Source organism: Bradysia coprophila, unplaced genomic scaffold (assembly GCF_014529535.1).
Source record: "Bradysia coprophila strain Holo2 unplaced genomic scaffold, BU_Bcop_v1 contig_94, whole genome shotgun sequence".
NCBI lineage: Eukaryota > Metazoa > Arthropoda > Insecta > Diptera > Sciaridae > Bradysia > Bradysia coprophila.
This window is the reverse complement of record NW_023504022.1, coordinates 3103647-3119142: the sequence shown is the minus strand read 5'-3', so window position 1 is coordinate 3119142 and position 15496 is coordinate 3103647. Positions and strand designations below refer to the sequence as shown.

Genomic DNA, 15496 nt, shown 5'->3' with positions numbered 1-15496 from the left:
CTTTTCTTTTACATTCGACATTAGCAATGATTAGATTTTGCAAAATGTAAATGGGAGTTTCACTTTTCGATTTACATTTTTTTTTTCCTCGAAAATTTGATTATATTAAGAGCCAGAGAGAGTGAAAAGAATTCAATTTTCCACATTTTTCTTCGCGCATTAAAACTGTGCAACGAAATCTGAATAAAATGTTTTGAATTTATGAACAAAGATGAATGTCGCGTAAATTATGTGCGTGTGTATCTGCACGGAGGAGAAGTAAAATACAATTAACTCCCTTGATTGTATTATATTGTGTGCAGAGTGTATACATATTGGATCGCTTTTATAACGGAACATTTCACGTATCATTGAGAATTTTCATTAAAGCTGAACGTAGCAGGAAAATTGGAATTAAATTTCTCGTTCGGCGGCGTGGCTTGGAAAATCAAGGACTGTCGACGAATAACTTTGGCAAAAAGTGGTTGAATGAATTTTGATTACGTAAGTTGATATCAAAGAAGAAGTGCACTGGATAATGATTAGGATTGTTCGTTCAGCTTAACCACCCAACATTTTACAATATAAAACTGACTTTCGAATATGAATTTTGCTAAACGAAACATTGCGCATTGACAGGATGACTTTATTACTAAAATGAAAAATTTATGCGACGAAGAACAAACTAATTTTGTGCACCAGCGTTCAATAGTACCAATCTTTTAGTTCCACCTTTTTCGTAAAAGGCGCTGCATATGCAGCGTTACAATAGTTCCACTTTTTTTCTTTTACGAAAGATAGTGGAACTAAAGGAGTGGTACTATTGTAACGCTGGTATTTTGTGGACGAAATTTAACTAGTTCAGAAGGAGCCTTCGACAGAAATCACTAGAAAAAGAACCACTCAAAACTGCCGATAGGGGAAACCTCACTCCACAATAGACAATATGTTTCGAGATGTGAGGATGTGGATTTCGACAAATTGACGACTTTCACCCGTGTCACAATTCCCACAAAGAAACTGCGACTCCAAATCGTAGCTTACAAAGGAATTGCCACTTCAAAACGAACTGCATGTGAAAGTATGACAGCCCGTTGTCCTATAATCAATCTCAGCCTATTAATTTCGACAATCCCAAACGCTTAACCCTCTGTCGTCAATATTCCGATATTTGCCTCGTTACTAAAATATTCAGCGAAAAGTGAAAAATTACCCGCCCAAAGTGCTCATAAATCATTTTAAATTGAAATGCCATTAATATTCACAGTCTATCCATACCGTTACACCCCTAACGGCGATTCGGCCGACTTAAAAAATAAAAGGACAAAAGAAAATTGCTTGAAAACCAGTTTGTGTCGTTTGTGTCTTCTTTTCAGTCCACAGCACACATAACAACAGCAAAAGTTTAATTATTAAAAACTCACCTCATTTCAAAGTCTCGTATTTCTTCCGTTGTTAATGTATTTGTAACGTCTAAAAGTTGTCGCATGTTTTCTTCGCGTTTCTGTTTCCTTGTGCTTTCTTTACCTTGTTCAACGCTGACGAAGTCACCTTCGTTTTTCAGCAAAAATGTTTCAACCGTATTGTCCAAGCTGAGCGAAGCCTAAACGCAAACAATGAATAAAATTTAAATATTTTTCATTACCAAGTTCGAGCAGGTATTGTACATGGGGGCTATCTATATATTCGCATTGGCGATGAATGGCTAGAGGGTATTATATATTGATAGATAGATTCTTTGAGCAAAGTCAATAAAGCACAAGAGAGCAAGCAAGCATCCTTGTACTTTTTAAGTGTATTTGATTGAGATCAAATTTACATTTTATTTTTGTTGGAACGTAAAACTGGTTAGGGTTTTTTGCAGCAACATTGAATAGCCCAACGTTATTTCCATGCTGTCGACGGGACAGTATAACGTTGTTCAAAAGTAAATACCGTTTCGTTTACACAGCATTTCATCGCAAATGTCTACCAGGGGTGTACCTTAGAACAAATTTTATTGTCTCTGGCTTAGAACATTTTTGATTTTTGTACCAGCCCTGTTGAATGTCGTTCAAAAACATCGAATCGTTTTTTAATTTTCTGAATTATAGTTTTCGGCAACAACGATATTTTCTGTTATAGTAACTTTTAATTGTCTTCGGCAATTGCCTAAATCGATGGTATTTTACGACAATTTTTATGGTAAAGTGGTACACCCGTGACATACAGTAAAAAGGAATACATTTATCGCTCGATTTAAATTAAAATTCTTGGCTGGTATCGGTTTAATGTAATAAAAACGGCTAAGGAATCACATAGATATGCATGGGGTTAGGGTATGTAACTACACTTACATTTTAGCACCGATTAAAATTTGGAGAAGCATGACAAAGATGTCGTAAACATGCAAACAAACCAACAACAACACAAAAAAACGAATTGTCTGGTGACCTCGTAGTATAGGGACGATCAGCAGATTTAAATCTTCTAAAATTATTTGATTAGTCTACAACAATGAAAACAATATCGAACTGTCGGTGAATGTCGATGAATTTATATGATCTGATTAAGCCAATAAAAGTAAAGGTTTTAAAGGCTTATCTTGAGGGATAATGAACCTCCATCTGCTTCTCAAATTTCTCATAAAGTGGTAGCTTAATGCCTAATAAAATGAATTGTTCTTTCGCAAAGAAATTGCTGGCTCTTCCATTCGTGGGGCTGACAGTAGAAGCATGGTTTTGCTTACAACTAATTTTTTGAATGGTGTTCAGGGCCGTAAGTATTTTTGTAAAGTCATGTCTCACACACTGTTCTGTAGATCTGAGATAGTGTGAAATCTTAACGATGCTTCGCATTTAATAATGCTGTTGAAAAAATAAACCACATCTCATTAGGCAATGGCGACAGTGGCAAAGAGATGATCAACCTCTATGAAGTAGGTCATACCTTTTTTGGATGTACAAGTCTAGTGAACTTTCATATCATTTCATCACCCGATTTGATAACACATGCGGGTTCTCTTCTTATTTTTCGTCGTTAAACTCCCGATATGTTATCGACAACAAAAATAATAATCGATCAGCTCGGGCTAGTATGTTTTCTTTTATAGCCAAACATATGCGTAGTACAACTAAAGACGTACAAGATTCAATAGCTTAACACTAATAGATACTTTAAACATGGATGCTTGATCATTTTGAAATCACTGAAAATCGACACTTTTTTCTAACTGATTTTTTTCATCGGTTTCCTTCTTTAAAAATGGCCAAATTAAGCAAGACCTTTAAAGGTAGGAGCAAGATTATCAATCGGCACACACTTCGAAGTTGTCGTACATTTCAGTTAACTATCGCGACTTACGCGAATTATGGCTCTGGTCGCAAACTTCACTTAATTAAACTTTTCTTGTTTTACCGCACCCCCAGCATAATTGACGCTTTCAGTAACGCAAAGTGCTTTCGGCCTAAAGTAGACAGTTATAATGGTTATATCCTGCAAAATTATAACCGAAAATTTGTCAATTGCGCTACTGTTCATATCTATAGTCGCGCCATTACTAATTCCTTCCATAAGATTAATGACTGTGTCTATTACCCAAAGAATCGATAACCACCTACATCGCATTTATTTCGGTATTTAAACGATATTCCCTTTTGCGCGTATAACAAACTACAGTGACACTTATTAAATTTGAAGCATCTCAAGCAAGCATTCCACACAACACACTTCATGCCATGCATAAATTATAATTAATAACAATCATGTTGAATGTTAATTTTCATCATTCGGGATATTATGCCGAATTGAACATTCTCCAGATGATGTTTTTGACATTAGCATATTCATAAATTGAACAGATTGATTTTGTGTTTTTGCATTTTTCCTATCGCTTTCGTGAACGAATTTTTTTTAATTAAATTGTCGATTGGTGGTGTCCATGTTTTGTCAGATGAAACATTTTTAGCCGAAAATAATTAGCATCAAAATTAAAGGCCAGTATACACATGAAACGTCGTTCTTCATACTATGAAACTTAAAAAAAAAAAACAAAATTATCGGCATACAGCAACCTTCTCCTATTGAATGCAATGGCATAATATCAGTAATGTGAAAGCTTTTGTTGTGTTGTAAACCGGGTCTAACACATCGGATATACTGGCATTTCGTGTTTGGTATTTTACTGCCGTGGTTGGTTCGTTGAAGATCATTCGTAATTATTTTTGATTAAATTTTACAGAATTACATTCGATAAATATTTGAAATTGTTGAGGTGGATGGATGTTTTATATAATGTCCGTGGCAAGCTGTTCGAGATATTGAATTACATTTCGTACATTGAATACATGCCCAATACAACTTGCATGTTATATGTCCGAAACTGGTCAAATATTTGGGTTATCATTCCATCAATTCACAAACATTTCAATTATGTAATGTTGATGCGAATGAAGGGGCAACTGAAAATTGACTAGTACGATTTTTCGTATCGATATTAAGGCATAGTTGTAAAATGAGATCGCATATGGAAATTTACGTTTCATGCTTCGTGAACGAAGATGAAGTCAACTTTGGACAGCGCGATTCTAGCTTAAAGCTTGAACCAAACATGCACAGTTTAGATAATAGTTTACATGACAAAAAATCAAATCAAAATGAATGCGGACTAACTAGACGGATAGGTAAAATTCAGGGCAGAGTAAAATAAACCGCTCTGTCGTGGCGAAATTGGATCGTGTTCAATTTTACCTTTGTACTCTTGAACGCTAACAGAATGAAAACGGAGACAAAACGGAGTGTTATTTCCTAAACCGTGTATGTGCGATTACAACTTAATATGCACTTCACTTTGGACCGGACTGGCTTCCAACAGACCCTCAATGCATGCACGAAAATTTGAAAAGTTTATACTTTCATACAAAAAATGGAAAATCCCACCGAACGATGCGCTGTAGCACAGAATGGTCAGTCCGGGCCTGCTTCATTCCGTTTAATCACCATTTTAGCAATGAAAACTGCTCTCTCTTTCCATTGTAGCGTAAGTGGAGTGGAGTGTAGACTAAGCTTTATATCTTTACAAGTTACAACGACTTGTTACTCACGTCGAGATCGACCTTCCAATTCTCTTTGGAGAGCTACAATTGTTTTGACTTTAAATTTTAAATGAAATTCTAATACTTTGGACCTTTGCGTTGTTTTATTATAGCAGTGTACTCGGGTCTCATTCACTTGAAGATTTTAATGAAATCTGACAACGAAACGTTTATAAGTCCGCTAAAATTTTAAATATTTACAACTGACAGTTGGACAAAATAACGCTGACGTCATATAATAAATGTCAAAAACTAAACGTTACAATGACCTGTTATGCGGCATATTTTGAAATTGAAGGCGCACTTACGGAGTGAATAACGACAATTTTTTGGTATTTCTAAAAGTCAGTTTAGTGTTGCAAACAACCACTGATACATCAAAATTGTTTCAAAAGGACAGGGTTCAAATGGAATTAGGGAAGGGAAAACCGGAAGCTTTTGGCGAAACCGGTTTTCGGTAATACCGGACCCTGTAATACCGGTATTACCGGTATTTTCGGTATTTCATACAATCTTCCTTTCTTTACAAAACATTACCCTGTACCTATTAAATTATGGACTTATTTATGTGATTTGAAAAGATATAGAATAACAGTCGTGATCATGACCACTTTACGCACATGAATAAGACCCAGAACTCTCAAATTACATGATCTCGAAAGCTTTTTTCCTTTACCACATTAATTTGTCAAGAACGTTTTCTTGGCGGAATTTGAAGCATTTTACCCGCAACCAAAAATATCTTAAGTTGTGCAATGGTTCGTAAATAAGAACGGAAGGAGTCCTCAAAAAATTTATAACTTTCCTAGTTCGATTAATCTTTTATTTATGTAGATTTTGCACAAATTCACAAGTACAATATTGTTGGTACCTTCAGATAATTTCTGCATAGACTCAGACTCATCTACTAAGAAACAATTTTAAAATTGTTATCACCTACCTATGTTATTGATTCTAGACTCCAATTCAACTTAAAGCTTTGACAATGTAGTTTCAGTGGGTCATCGAAATTCAGTCGATCTTAAACCAATAATTTTTCTTCGATTAACACTCATATGGACTGGAATTCTTTAGAAGCAATTCGGGTAAAGAGTTTTCCAAAGTTGACACTGAAGTGTCTGTGTTTGTATTGTCAAAAACGTTGCAATTTATCATCATTTAAGTCACTTGTAGAAATACAACGGAGAACTTTTTTCGAGTATAGACATCAGGGTTTAAAAAATATTTCAAAGAACTCCTCAGTCGAATTGAGATTCAGAAGAACCTTCGAAGGACAATCCTAGAAAATTTCACATTTTTTTTAGTTTTTCCAAAAGTTTTAAATGTAAAATACTATAATCTTCAAACGATGTCGAACTTTAGTAAAAACCGGTATTGAAAGTGCTAAAACCGGTATTCGGTATCCCGTTATTACCGGTATTACCGAAACCGTTTATACCGAATTCCCTTCCCTAAATGGAATATTTGCTGTTAAAAAAAACGAACGAGCTTGAAATACACTTCACTGCATAATAAATAATGCGAAATTTAATTTGTGTATTTATTCAGCAAAGAAGTTTTCATGAAAACAACGAACAAACATTCATAGAACTAATAATTTCATCAATGTCGAAACATTCGCACAAAAATAACAGCAAAATATTCCGATCACTCACAAACAAAATGTTAAATTTCTTGATAAAAAAATTAAAAAAAAAACCAAAGAGAAAAAAAATGAAATATTGTCGAAAAGAAGAGCGATTCTGTGAAGTAATTACGATTTAGTTATTGGCAATTTTGTTGATATTTTCTTTAACAGACGAAAAATACAATTTTTTTCGAAGAACTGTGGTTATACTGCGATTTTCCAACCGAAAGCTCACTTTTCTTATGAATTTAAAATTAGAACACGGACGAATATATTGTTAGATGTGTGTTAAATACTCGTTTTCCAATTTGTTTACCGCTCAGCACGTAAGCTTGCGGTGCTAAATAATTACCGGTAATAAACGAAACTAAACTACTCGCGGTGTTCACACTTGATCGGATTTTCATTTTTAGATCAGACAAATTGTTTCAATTCCGAAAGGTCCTATCCGTTATTCAGGAGTTCAATGCTAAAATTGTCTTTTCCGATGCAAATGTTTTGCTGTTGATGTTTGTGTTTATTCGGATTTTAGATTAAACAAATAAAATAAGATGAAAGATTGGAGCAGAGTTTAAATGCTGGCGAAATGTTTAGATTAATTTATTGTTTCACATGCATCTCCAATGTTTTTTTGTGTGTTTATACGTGATAATAGTACGCGTGTCCTATTTATGTTCATGTTATTTTCATCTTCAAATAAAACGTTCATTTCATGATCTCCGGTTTTTAAATATAGCAAACACTATTAATAATCAGAATTTTTATGTTTGTGAAAATTTAAATAAAAACTGGAAAAGAAACGAAATCGATTTTAGGAATTTTCGTATTTAGCACAAAACATCGTGAACTTCACATGTTGTTATTGCTGGACCACCACGTGCTGCACTATTTCCTTACTATATTAAGGAAAAAGATATTTTTTTCAATGAATCAATCAATCAAGCGTCCGTGTCGCTTCTTTAGAAAGCAACATGACTCTGTTCGTCTGAGATATATTTTCATGCTAGCGATGCGAAAATCATTATTTTGTCCACTACAAAGCATTGTAATAATGGCGTTTTGTTGTCTTTCTGAGAAGCGCCATTTTATGCGTGAAAATAATCATTTTCCCACTAAAATGGCGGGTTAGCCGTTTTGAGTGAGAAAATGATCATTTTCTCACCTAAAATGGCTGAACTATAAAAACAAGCTATTTATTTTATTTTCTTCAAAGTGGACAAAAATTCTGAGATTCGAAGAAAACCTTGAGCAAACTTTCGCTCTTGTTGGAATTTCCAATTTTCTCTCCGAGGTGAACACAAAATTTTTCATCCTAGCGTGGCCTGAATAACCGTTTTTATCCATGAAACAATTACATCAATTTATTTCAACATTTTTCACAATCAAACCCAAGTGACAGTTGCACGGGAAAATGAAAATTTTCTCACCTGAACTGTCAACAAAACAGCATCTTCCCATTTGAGTGTAGAAAATAAGGTTTATTCACGCCGCACGGATGAAAATTATATTTGTATGCTTGCTAAGAGGACCGAAAGTAAAGCTGTGAATTCGCTTGAATTGACATTTCTTTACTTTCGGTCCTCTTAGCAAGCATACAATAGTTATTTTCCTAACAAGGTAGATATGAAGGTATTTTCTCGCACTAGATGTCGATTCTCGACCCGAGGCGAAGCCGAGGTCGAGAAGACATCGTGTGCGAGAAAATACCGGCATATCTACCGTGTTAGGAACAACGTTTTTTGCAACAGATGACGGAAATCAACTCTTTCTAAGCGAAATGATTAATTTATTTGGAACATTTTGTCGTTTTATAATAATTTTCACTTGAACCACAACTCGACCATAATGTGATATAATCATTTTACACTATTCCGATCGCAGCAATCCTTTATTTTATGCTGACGGCGTTGTAGCTGCGACAACGTCGTTTTATTTCAGTGTAAATCAAACGACGCGAGGTGTGAGTCATGGCGGACAGCAACAGCGAAAATAATCAAATAATAATTGATGCAGATATTGCATTCAGCGATGAATCGGAATGCTCAGATATTGAGCGGTCGGCCGCAGAGGCTATTGAAAAAACTTTGCCGAAAAAATCCAAATTGAATTATGAAAAGGTGTACAAAAAGTTTTGTGGTTGGTGTGAAGAAAAAAGAGTGAAAGTCATTTCAGAAAACGTGATGTTGTGTTATTTCAACGAAAAATCGAAGATTATGAAGTCTTCAACTGTTTGGAGCGAGTATTCGAAGCTGAAATGCATGATATACAAGGAACGACGCGTCGATATCAGCAAATTTCATGGACTCATTGCATTTCTGAAACGAAACGGTGTCGGCCATGTTGCGAAAAAATCGAGCATTTTGACGGGCGACGATTTCAACAAGTTCATCATGGAGGCAGATGACGATAAATTTTTAATGATGAAGGTAAAATTTTAATGTTTTTCGATTAATGAACGACAGCTTATTGGTGTTTATATCACAGGCGGCATTAATTATCGGTATCGGTGGAGGATGTCGTCGGGCTGAATTGGCAAAAATGTCGGTGAAAGATGTTGTTGATCGCGGTGACTACTTGCATGTTTACATCGGGGACACAAAAAACTACGATCCAAGAGATTTCGCTATCACAGAAGGCGGTTTGAGATACAATTTATTGGGCATCGTGCGAAAATACATGTTGTTACGAAAGTCACATACGCCTCATGATCGATTCTTTGTGTGTTACCGGAATGGGCAGTGTACAACTCAGGCAGTTGGCATCAATACCATTGGGGCGATACCCAAACGAATTGCTACGTTTTGCGGTTTGGATGCACCAGCTTTGTACACAGGACATTGTTTTCGACGGAGTTCAGCTACATTGTTGGCTGATGCTGGTGCGGATCTTTATGTCATTAAACGACAGTTTGGTTGGCGATCGGACAAAGTTGCAGCCGGATATGTGCAGTCATCTGCAACAAGCAAACGCAAAATTTCTGCACAAATTTTCGGAGGTGTACCTTTTCAACGTTCTTCGTCGAGCAATGCGATGAGTGCTATTCCATCTACAAGCAACACCGCTATTCCATCTACAAGCAACACCGCTATTCCATCTACAAGCACCACCGCTATTCCATCTGCAAGCAACACCGTTTTTCCATCTACAAGCACCACCGCTATTCCATCTGCAAGCAACACCGTTTTTCCATCTACAAGTACCACTTCTCATGACGTTGTCGCTAATTTGGGTGATTCAGCTCCCAAAGAAATTAATCTCAACATCACCGGTTTAAGTGACGGTATTTCTGCTGCGCTCATCGAAAATATTGATCGAGAGGATGCACATGGTGCTAGTTTCGCTTCAAAACAAATTCGGATGATCGGAACTGCATCCGATTCCGATACGACCGGCAATACCAGCCGTACAATGTCACAATCAATTACAATAATTGAGGGCGCATCTGCTGGTGCAGATTCTTCGGATGCTCCTGAAACGCCTGTCCTTCCAAATTTTACAAAATCTGAATTCAACAATTGTACATTCAATTTTTATCGTACGTTTCACGGCAAGCCTTTTTAAGGATCATTTACTTAACTTTCGCCTGTTAATTTTGTAATATTCGAGATATTATAATGCAATACTGGAATTTCATTAAATGAATGAATATTGAAACTGACTTGTCGACTACTCTTATTGCCTTGTTCCATTGATCAATGTTCACAAAAACAGTGCGAGAAAAAAAATTTCTCGCACACCTGTCGGACGACAAACTCTTTTCTCGCACATCTGTCGCATTGTTAAAAAAAGTGGACTCTTATGCTATCGACTACTACGCTAGAAAGAGTTGATTTCCGTCATTTAGTTGCAAAATAGTCATTTGTGTACCTGTTTTGGACGATTGTCACTTCGTTCGGCCTACAATCCGCGAAATTGCCTTAAATCAACCGTCCCAAACAGGTGCACATGTGAGTTTTCATGCAGAGGGCCGGAGACCCGAGAAAATTCGAAAAATTGCCCTCATTTTCGGCCCCGAAGCATGAAATAGTTTTCGCTTTCGCCCCTTGAATTGACATTTCTTTACTTTCGGTCCTCTTAACAAGCATACAAAACTTAATACGTACCTCTTTCGGCCTACTCAATCGATACGTAAATAACTATATCAATCTGATCATTCGGTGGCGACTTGAGTTTTGTTGTAATTTTTTTGAGAGTGAGTCAGGAGTCGAAAACACATAAAATTGGTTGACATTCCACACTATTGATTCAATCGCCAAGCAATCAATTCACAATTGGGTTTTCATCATATGACGTAACTATAGCTAGTTACGCCCCTGGCACATTTTGCACATGATTTAAAAGTCAAATGAAGAACCGTATCAGAATAAAAATACAAAGAAAATCGCTAAATTGGTGGACATCCGGCGGAAAATGTTTTTTTTTAAAAGCTGATCCATATAGGGAATGAAATGAATTGCGAGAGGAAAAGAAAATATTTTCTTTTTCCCTCTTGTTATGAAAGTTTTATTGAATAAGAAAGCAACCTTAATTTCCCGTAAGTTCGGCATTCGGGGGCAACCAATGTAAACAGAACTTCGGTGAGTTGCAGCTGTTCTAATGATTCGCAAGTATTTCCGTTAAATGGGAAAAACTGAAAACATGTTTTGTAACAACATCCAACATTATATATAATTAAATGCAAATATTTTCTTCTTCTTTTGAGTAAAACATGCAATGTTCTATTGATTATATCGTGTCTACACTTAGAACCATCTTTTCTTGTCATGCAAGGGTGGATCGGATCGATTGTTTTTCATTATTTAATTCATTTTTCAAATCGTGCCCTATCCGGCTATTCATCTGTTATCGATAACGACGAGAAAGATAATGACACGCTCCGGGTAATATGGTCCTTTATGCAGTAAAATGCATGTTAAAAAAAATTGAAGTACAAGATTTGAAATCAATCGATCAAAAATACTGTGATCGATGGAAGTAATAGACTGAGATAATATCACTGATCATATGCTTGCCGTCTGTAACATAGGGCCGGGCGTATCGAATTTTGCAAATTTTAAGGACCGCGATAGCCTGTGTGCGGAAAACGTAGATCATCGAAAACTGTGTCCGGGCATGTGGTTGATGAATCCGATGGAGCCATGGAAGAAGTCCCTCGGGCGGCTTTAAGTTTCCGATGGTCATAATTCGGAAAGTTGAGAGTATTTTTGAAAACAATGTTCTAGCGGAATGTAGAGCTTTGAAAACTCTACAAATCTACCGAAGAAACCTATGGTCCAAAAGGTGCCATTGCCAAGATTGTCTAACATCGAAAATGTGACCTTTTGGTTTTTGGCTTATATTTCCTGAGAGACAAATGATTTTTTTTAGCCTGTGGTATGAGGTGGTAGAGGAGGTCGAGCACTTCCAGTACACTAGGCATGTCCCGATCCATTATACACTTGAAATCACTTTTTTAACCTTTTTAATTGGAATTTTTAAGAGTGGCCGGCCACGTCGCCCACGAAGCAAGTGCAGACACTGCAACCGGTGCTGTTGAGTCGAGGACACCTTGGCCAGTAAGTATGCATAATATTCCATGACAGTAGCTGAACTTTTTCACAAAATATCTGTGATTTCGATGTGGCACACTTTGTACTACAAAATCTGAATAAATTGAATTTATGATAAAAACGAGAAATAATCGATTTAATTAGTTATTTCACCCACGAATAGTATAGTTTTTCAATTCATGTGCCACATCGAAATAACAAATATTTTGTGAAAGAGTTCAGCTACTGTCATGGAATATTATGCATACTTACTGGCCAAGGTGTCCTCGGCTCACCAGTACCGGTTGCAGTGTCTGCACTTGCTTCGTGGGCGACGTGGCCACTCTTAAAAATTCCATTCACAAATGTTATAAAAGTGATTTCAAGAGTATATCCGATCGGGACATGCCTAGTGTACTGGTAGTGCTCGACCTCCTCTACCACCTCATACCACAGGCTAAAAAAAATCATTTGTCTCTCAGGAAATATAAGCCAAAAACCAAAAGGTCACATTTTCGATGTTAGGCAATCTTGGCAATGGCACCTTTTGGACCATAGGTTTCTTCGGTAGATTTGTAGAGTTTTCAAAGCTCTACATTCCGCTAGAACATTGTTTTCAAAAATACTCTCAACTTTCCGAATTATGACCATCGGAAACTTAAAGCCGCCCGAGGGACTTCTTCCATGGCTCCATTGGATCCATCAACCACATGCCCCGACACAGTTTTCGATGATATACGTTTTCCGCACACAGGCTATCGCGGTCCTTAAAATTTGCAAAATTCGATACGCCCTACTGTAACAGGTTAAGGGTCAACCTGGGTTGCAATCAGATGCTATTATTGTGGTTTTCCCCAATTTTCTGAAGCTTTCGAAATTTTCATACTTTTCAGGTTGCAAAACTGGTTGCTGTTTCAGTATTCTTTTGTCTAACAGTAATGATAATAATGCTTACAATAATGACGAATGCCGAAAAGTCGTAAAATGTGAAGGCAAATAACGCGAGAAAACAACCAAAAAATCGAGAATGGTTCTAGCGATAAACATTCGCACTGTAACTAAGGCATCTCAAAACCGTACCACCCTAGTTCGCAAGTTTACTACACTGATATAAGCTTCCATTCCATCACATGCTAAATAAAGTATAAATATTCCAAACAAATAAAGGCATTACACACGAAACAGCTTAACACACAAGCAAACGTAATAAAGTTTCGTCTCCCCTCCCCCTCCCAATGTTTAAGCGTTAAACTTTTCCATGTTTTTAGTTTTACCTTGATGTTCTTTATGGTTTTCCTCGTAAATTCTTTGTACAATGTTTTCATAATAAAATTTGTATAAATTGTAACTTTAATGTAAACAAAAAGCTTCTACAACAAGCACACACGGGGGCTCTGTTCCAGACTGTATTTATTATATATTATGCACTTCCGTTGTCACTTTTGTTTGTTAGACAGAATAGAATATAGAAAAAATGTTTTCGCATAAATTATAGCTCAATGAAATTTGCGTTTCTTTAACAGAGAAATATCATTAGCAAAGTCGTGAGAAAAGTTCAACGCAGACGATTTATTGCGATGTTTTTCATGTTTCACATTTTCTTCACTCATCAGCTTCACGGTCTACAAAAAGGATCGGTCCTTCTCTTTATCACAATGATCAAGTCAACTTAGGCGATTGAACACATAAGATTTCTGACTGTTTGTCCATGCAAATGCATTCGCTAATTAATTTGTGAAATTATTTTCAACGAATAAAACATCGAAATTTTCATAAACGAACATGCGACCAGAAAACGTTACACTTTCCAAAACAAATTTTCTTAAACGATTTCTTACTTCGAATACAAAATTTCATTTAAAAAAAAAACGATCAATAAAACGTGCACACGTACTTGTTGAACGACTATAGTGGCTCGCGGTTGCGTACAGACTGGCGCATCCATCGGATTCGGTGTTACATTTATAGCACCGGGACTATTATGCGCTAGTTTTTGGCCATCGTCCAATGCGTTGTCAGTTGGTTTGGATTCGGCGAAATAATCTATTCGAAGATTGGGTACGGTTGTGTCGGTGAATGATGTGGATTGTTGTGCGCTCGATGCGGTTGATGTGTAGTGTAATTCCGGTTGGACGGTGTGATGGAAGGCATCTAAGGGTTTTGGAGGGATTTGTTCGAATTTCGATGCGATTTGGTCGAATTTTGAAACCTTTTGGAAGCAATTTTAGTTCGGTCAGTTGGATTACCGGTCATTAATTGAGGAAACAAACTTTTTTTCCGGATTAGAACGATTTGTTTCAGGTAAATGCAACAATAACTCCAACGATCTAGCAATTCGCATTCGTTCCACAATCCACAAACGGTTGATGTGGATGTTAGTGCAATTACTAAAATCGATAAGATCTCAATATCTCATCGACAAAAAGCTTACGAAAAGCTGAATTAACGGTGAAATCATTCATAACACATGAGGAGACGATGAGGAGTTTTTCAGACAACTTTCTCCTAAAATTTAATCGAAATAAGCGATTGTTCATATCCTTCATGTATTTCAGTTACAGCCGACACAAAACACAAGGTGAAAGATTCGGAAAAATTCATCAGCTTGAAATTGTCTTTAATAACGGTTACGTACCGATATACATCCAGGACGTTGTGAGGTCATACTTATGTGTAATATTGGGATATTAGATGCATTTACCGAAAAACAAATTTTGAGGATGTCATAATTCTTGTAGTCGAGTGCGATTTGTTCAAAACATTTGCTCATCCCGAAGCCCAAAATGACAAAAACGGAATGTCGTCGAAAATGTGATTCGGTCAAAATTTGACAATGTGATGGCAGCAACGCTGGCTATTTTGGCACTCGTAAATCCTTAGGGTATCTCCAAGATAAGGAGAAAATTTTCAGCATTCCTTCAGGGCGTATGAAGGCGATGTATGCTCACCGAAAAATAGTCCACATCGCTCGTTTAAATCGTTTATTGAGACGCTTGTAAACGAAAAACTAGCAAAAAAAAAAATTGTTGGAAGTATCCGATGGATTTAGGGGTGTAAGAGAAGCCACTGAATGTGAGAGACACAACATTCCACATGTTTCTAATTTGATTCTTACAGCTTCCTTGTCTATAGGTAGTTCCAAACAGAATATATCAATGCACTTCAAGCATGAGTGGTACTCTAAATAGAGTACTGAAACTAGACAGTGCATCAAACAAATTTTGGCACTGTAAAAACAACTGGAAACATTTTTCAAACAAAATAGTACTCAATTTGACAGCGGTCACTCG

The 15496-nt window shown here is 36.5% G+C and overlaps 2 protein-coding genes across 3 annotated transcripts in view; one reads left to right on the top strand and one right to left on the bottom strand.

Moving 5' to 3' along the window:
- LOC119084935 (ras-related protein RSR1) overlaps positions 1 to 15496 on the bottom strand; it is a 147108-nt gene that overhangs the window by 42618 nt on the left and 88994 nt on the right. The window contains exons 8-9 of one of the 2 annotated variants that reach the window (XM_037195074.1): positions 14101 to 14415; positions 1404 to 1582 (exon numbers count right to left, since the gene is read on the bottom strand). In XM_037195074.1, the coding sequence (XP_037050969.1) occupies positions 1404 to 1582; positions 14101 to 14415 (494 nt within the window). Of the gene's footprint in view, positions 1 to 1403; positions 1583 to 13480; positions 14416 to 15496 lie in introns of those variants that run through there. The other variant, XM_037195075.1, reaches the window with a different exon arrangement.
- On the top strand, positions 8350 to 10524 carry LOC119084937. Its single transcript, XM_037195076.1, has 2 exons — positions 8350 to 9104; positions 9163 to 10524. Exons 1-2 carry the CDS (start codon positions 8646 to 8648, stop codon positions 10237 to 10239), a joined length of 1536 nt encoding a protein of 511 aa, XP_037050971.1. The 5' UTR covers positions 8350 to 8645; the 3' UTR covers positions 10240 to 10524.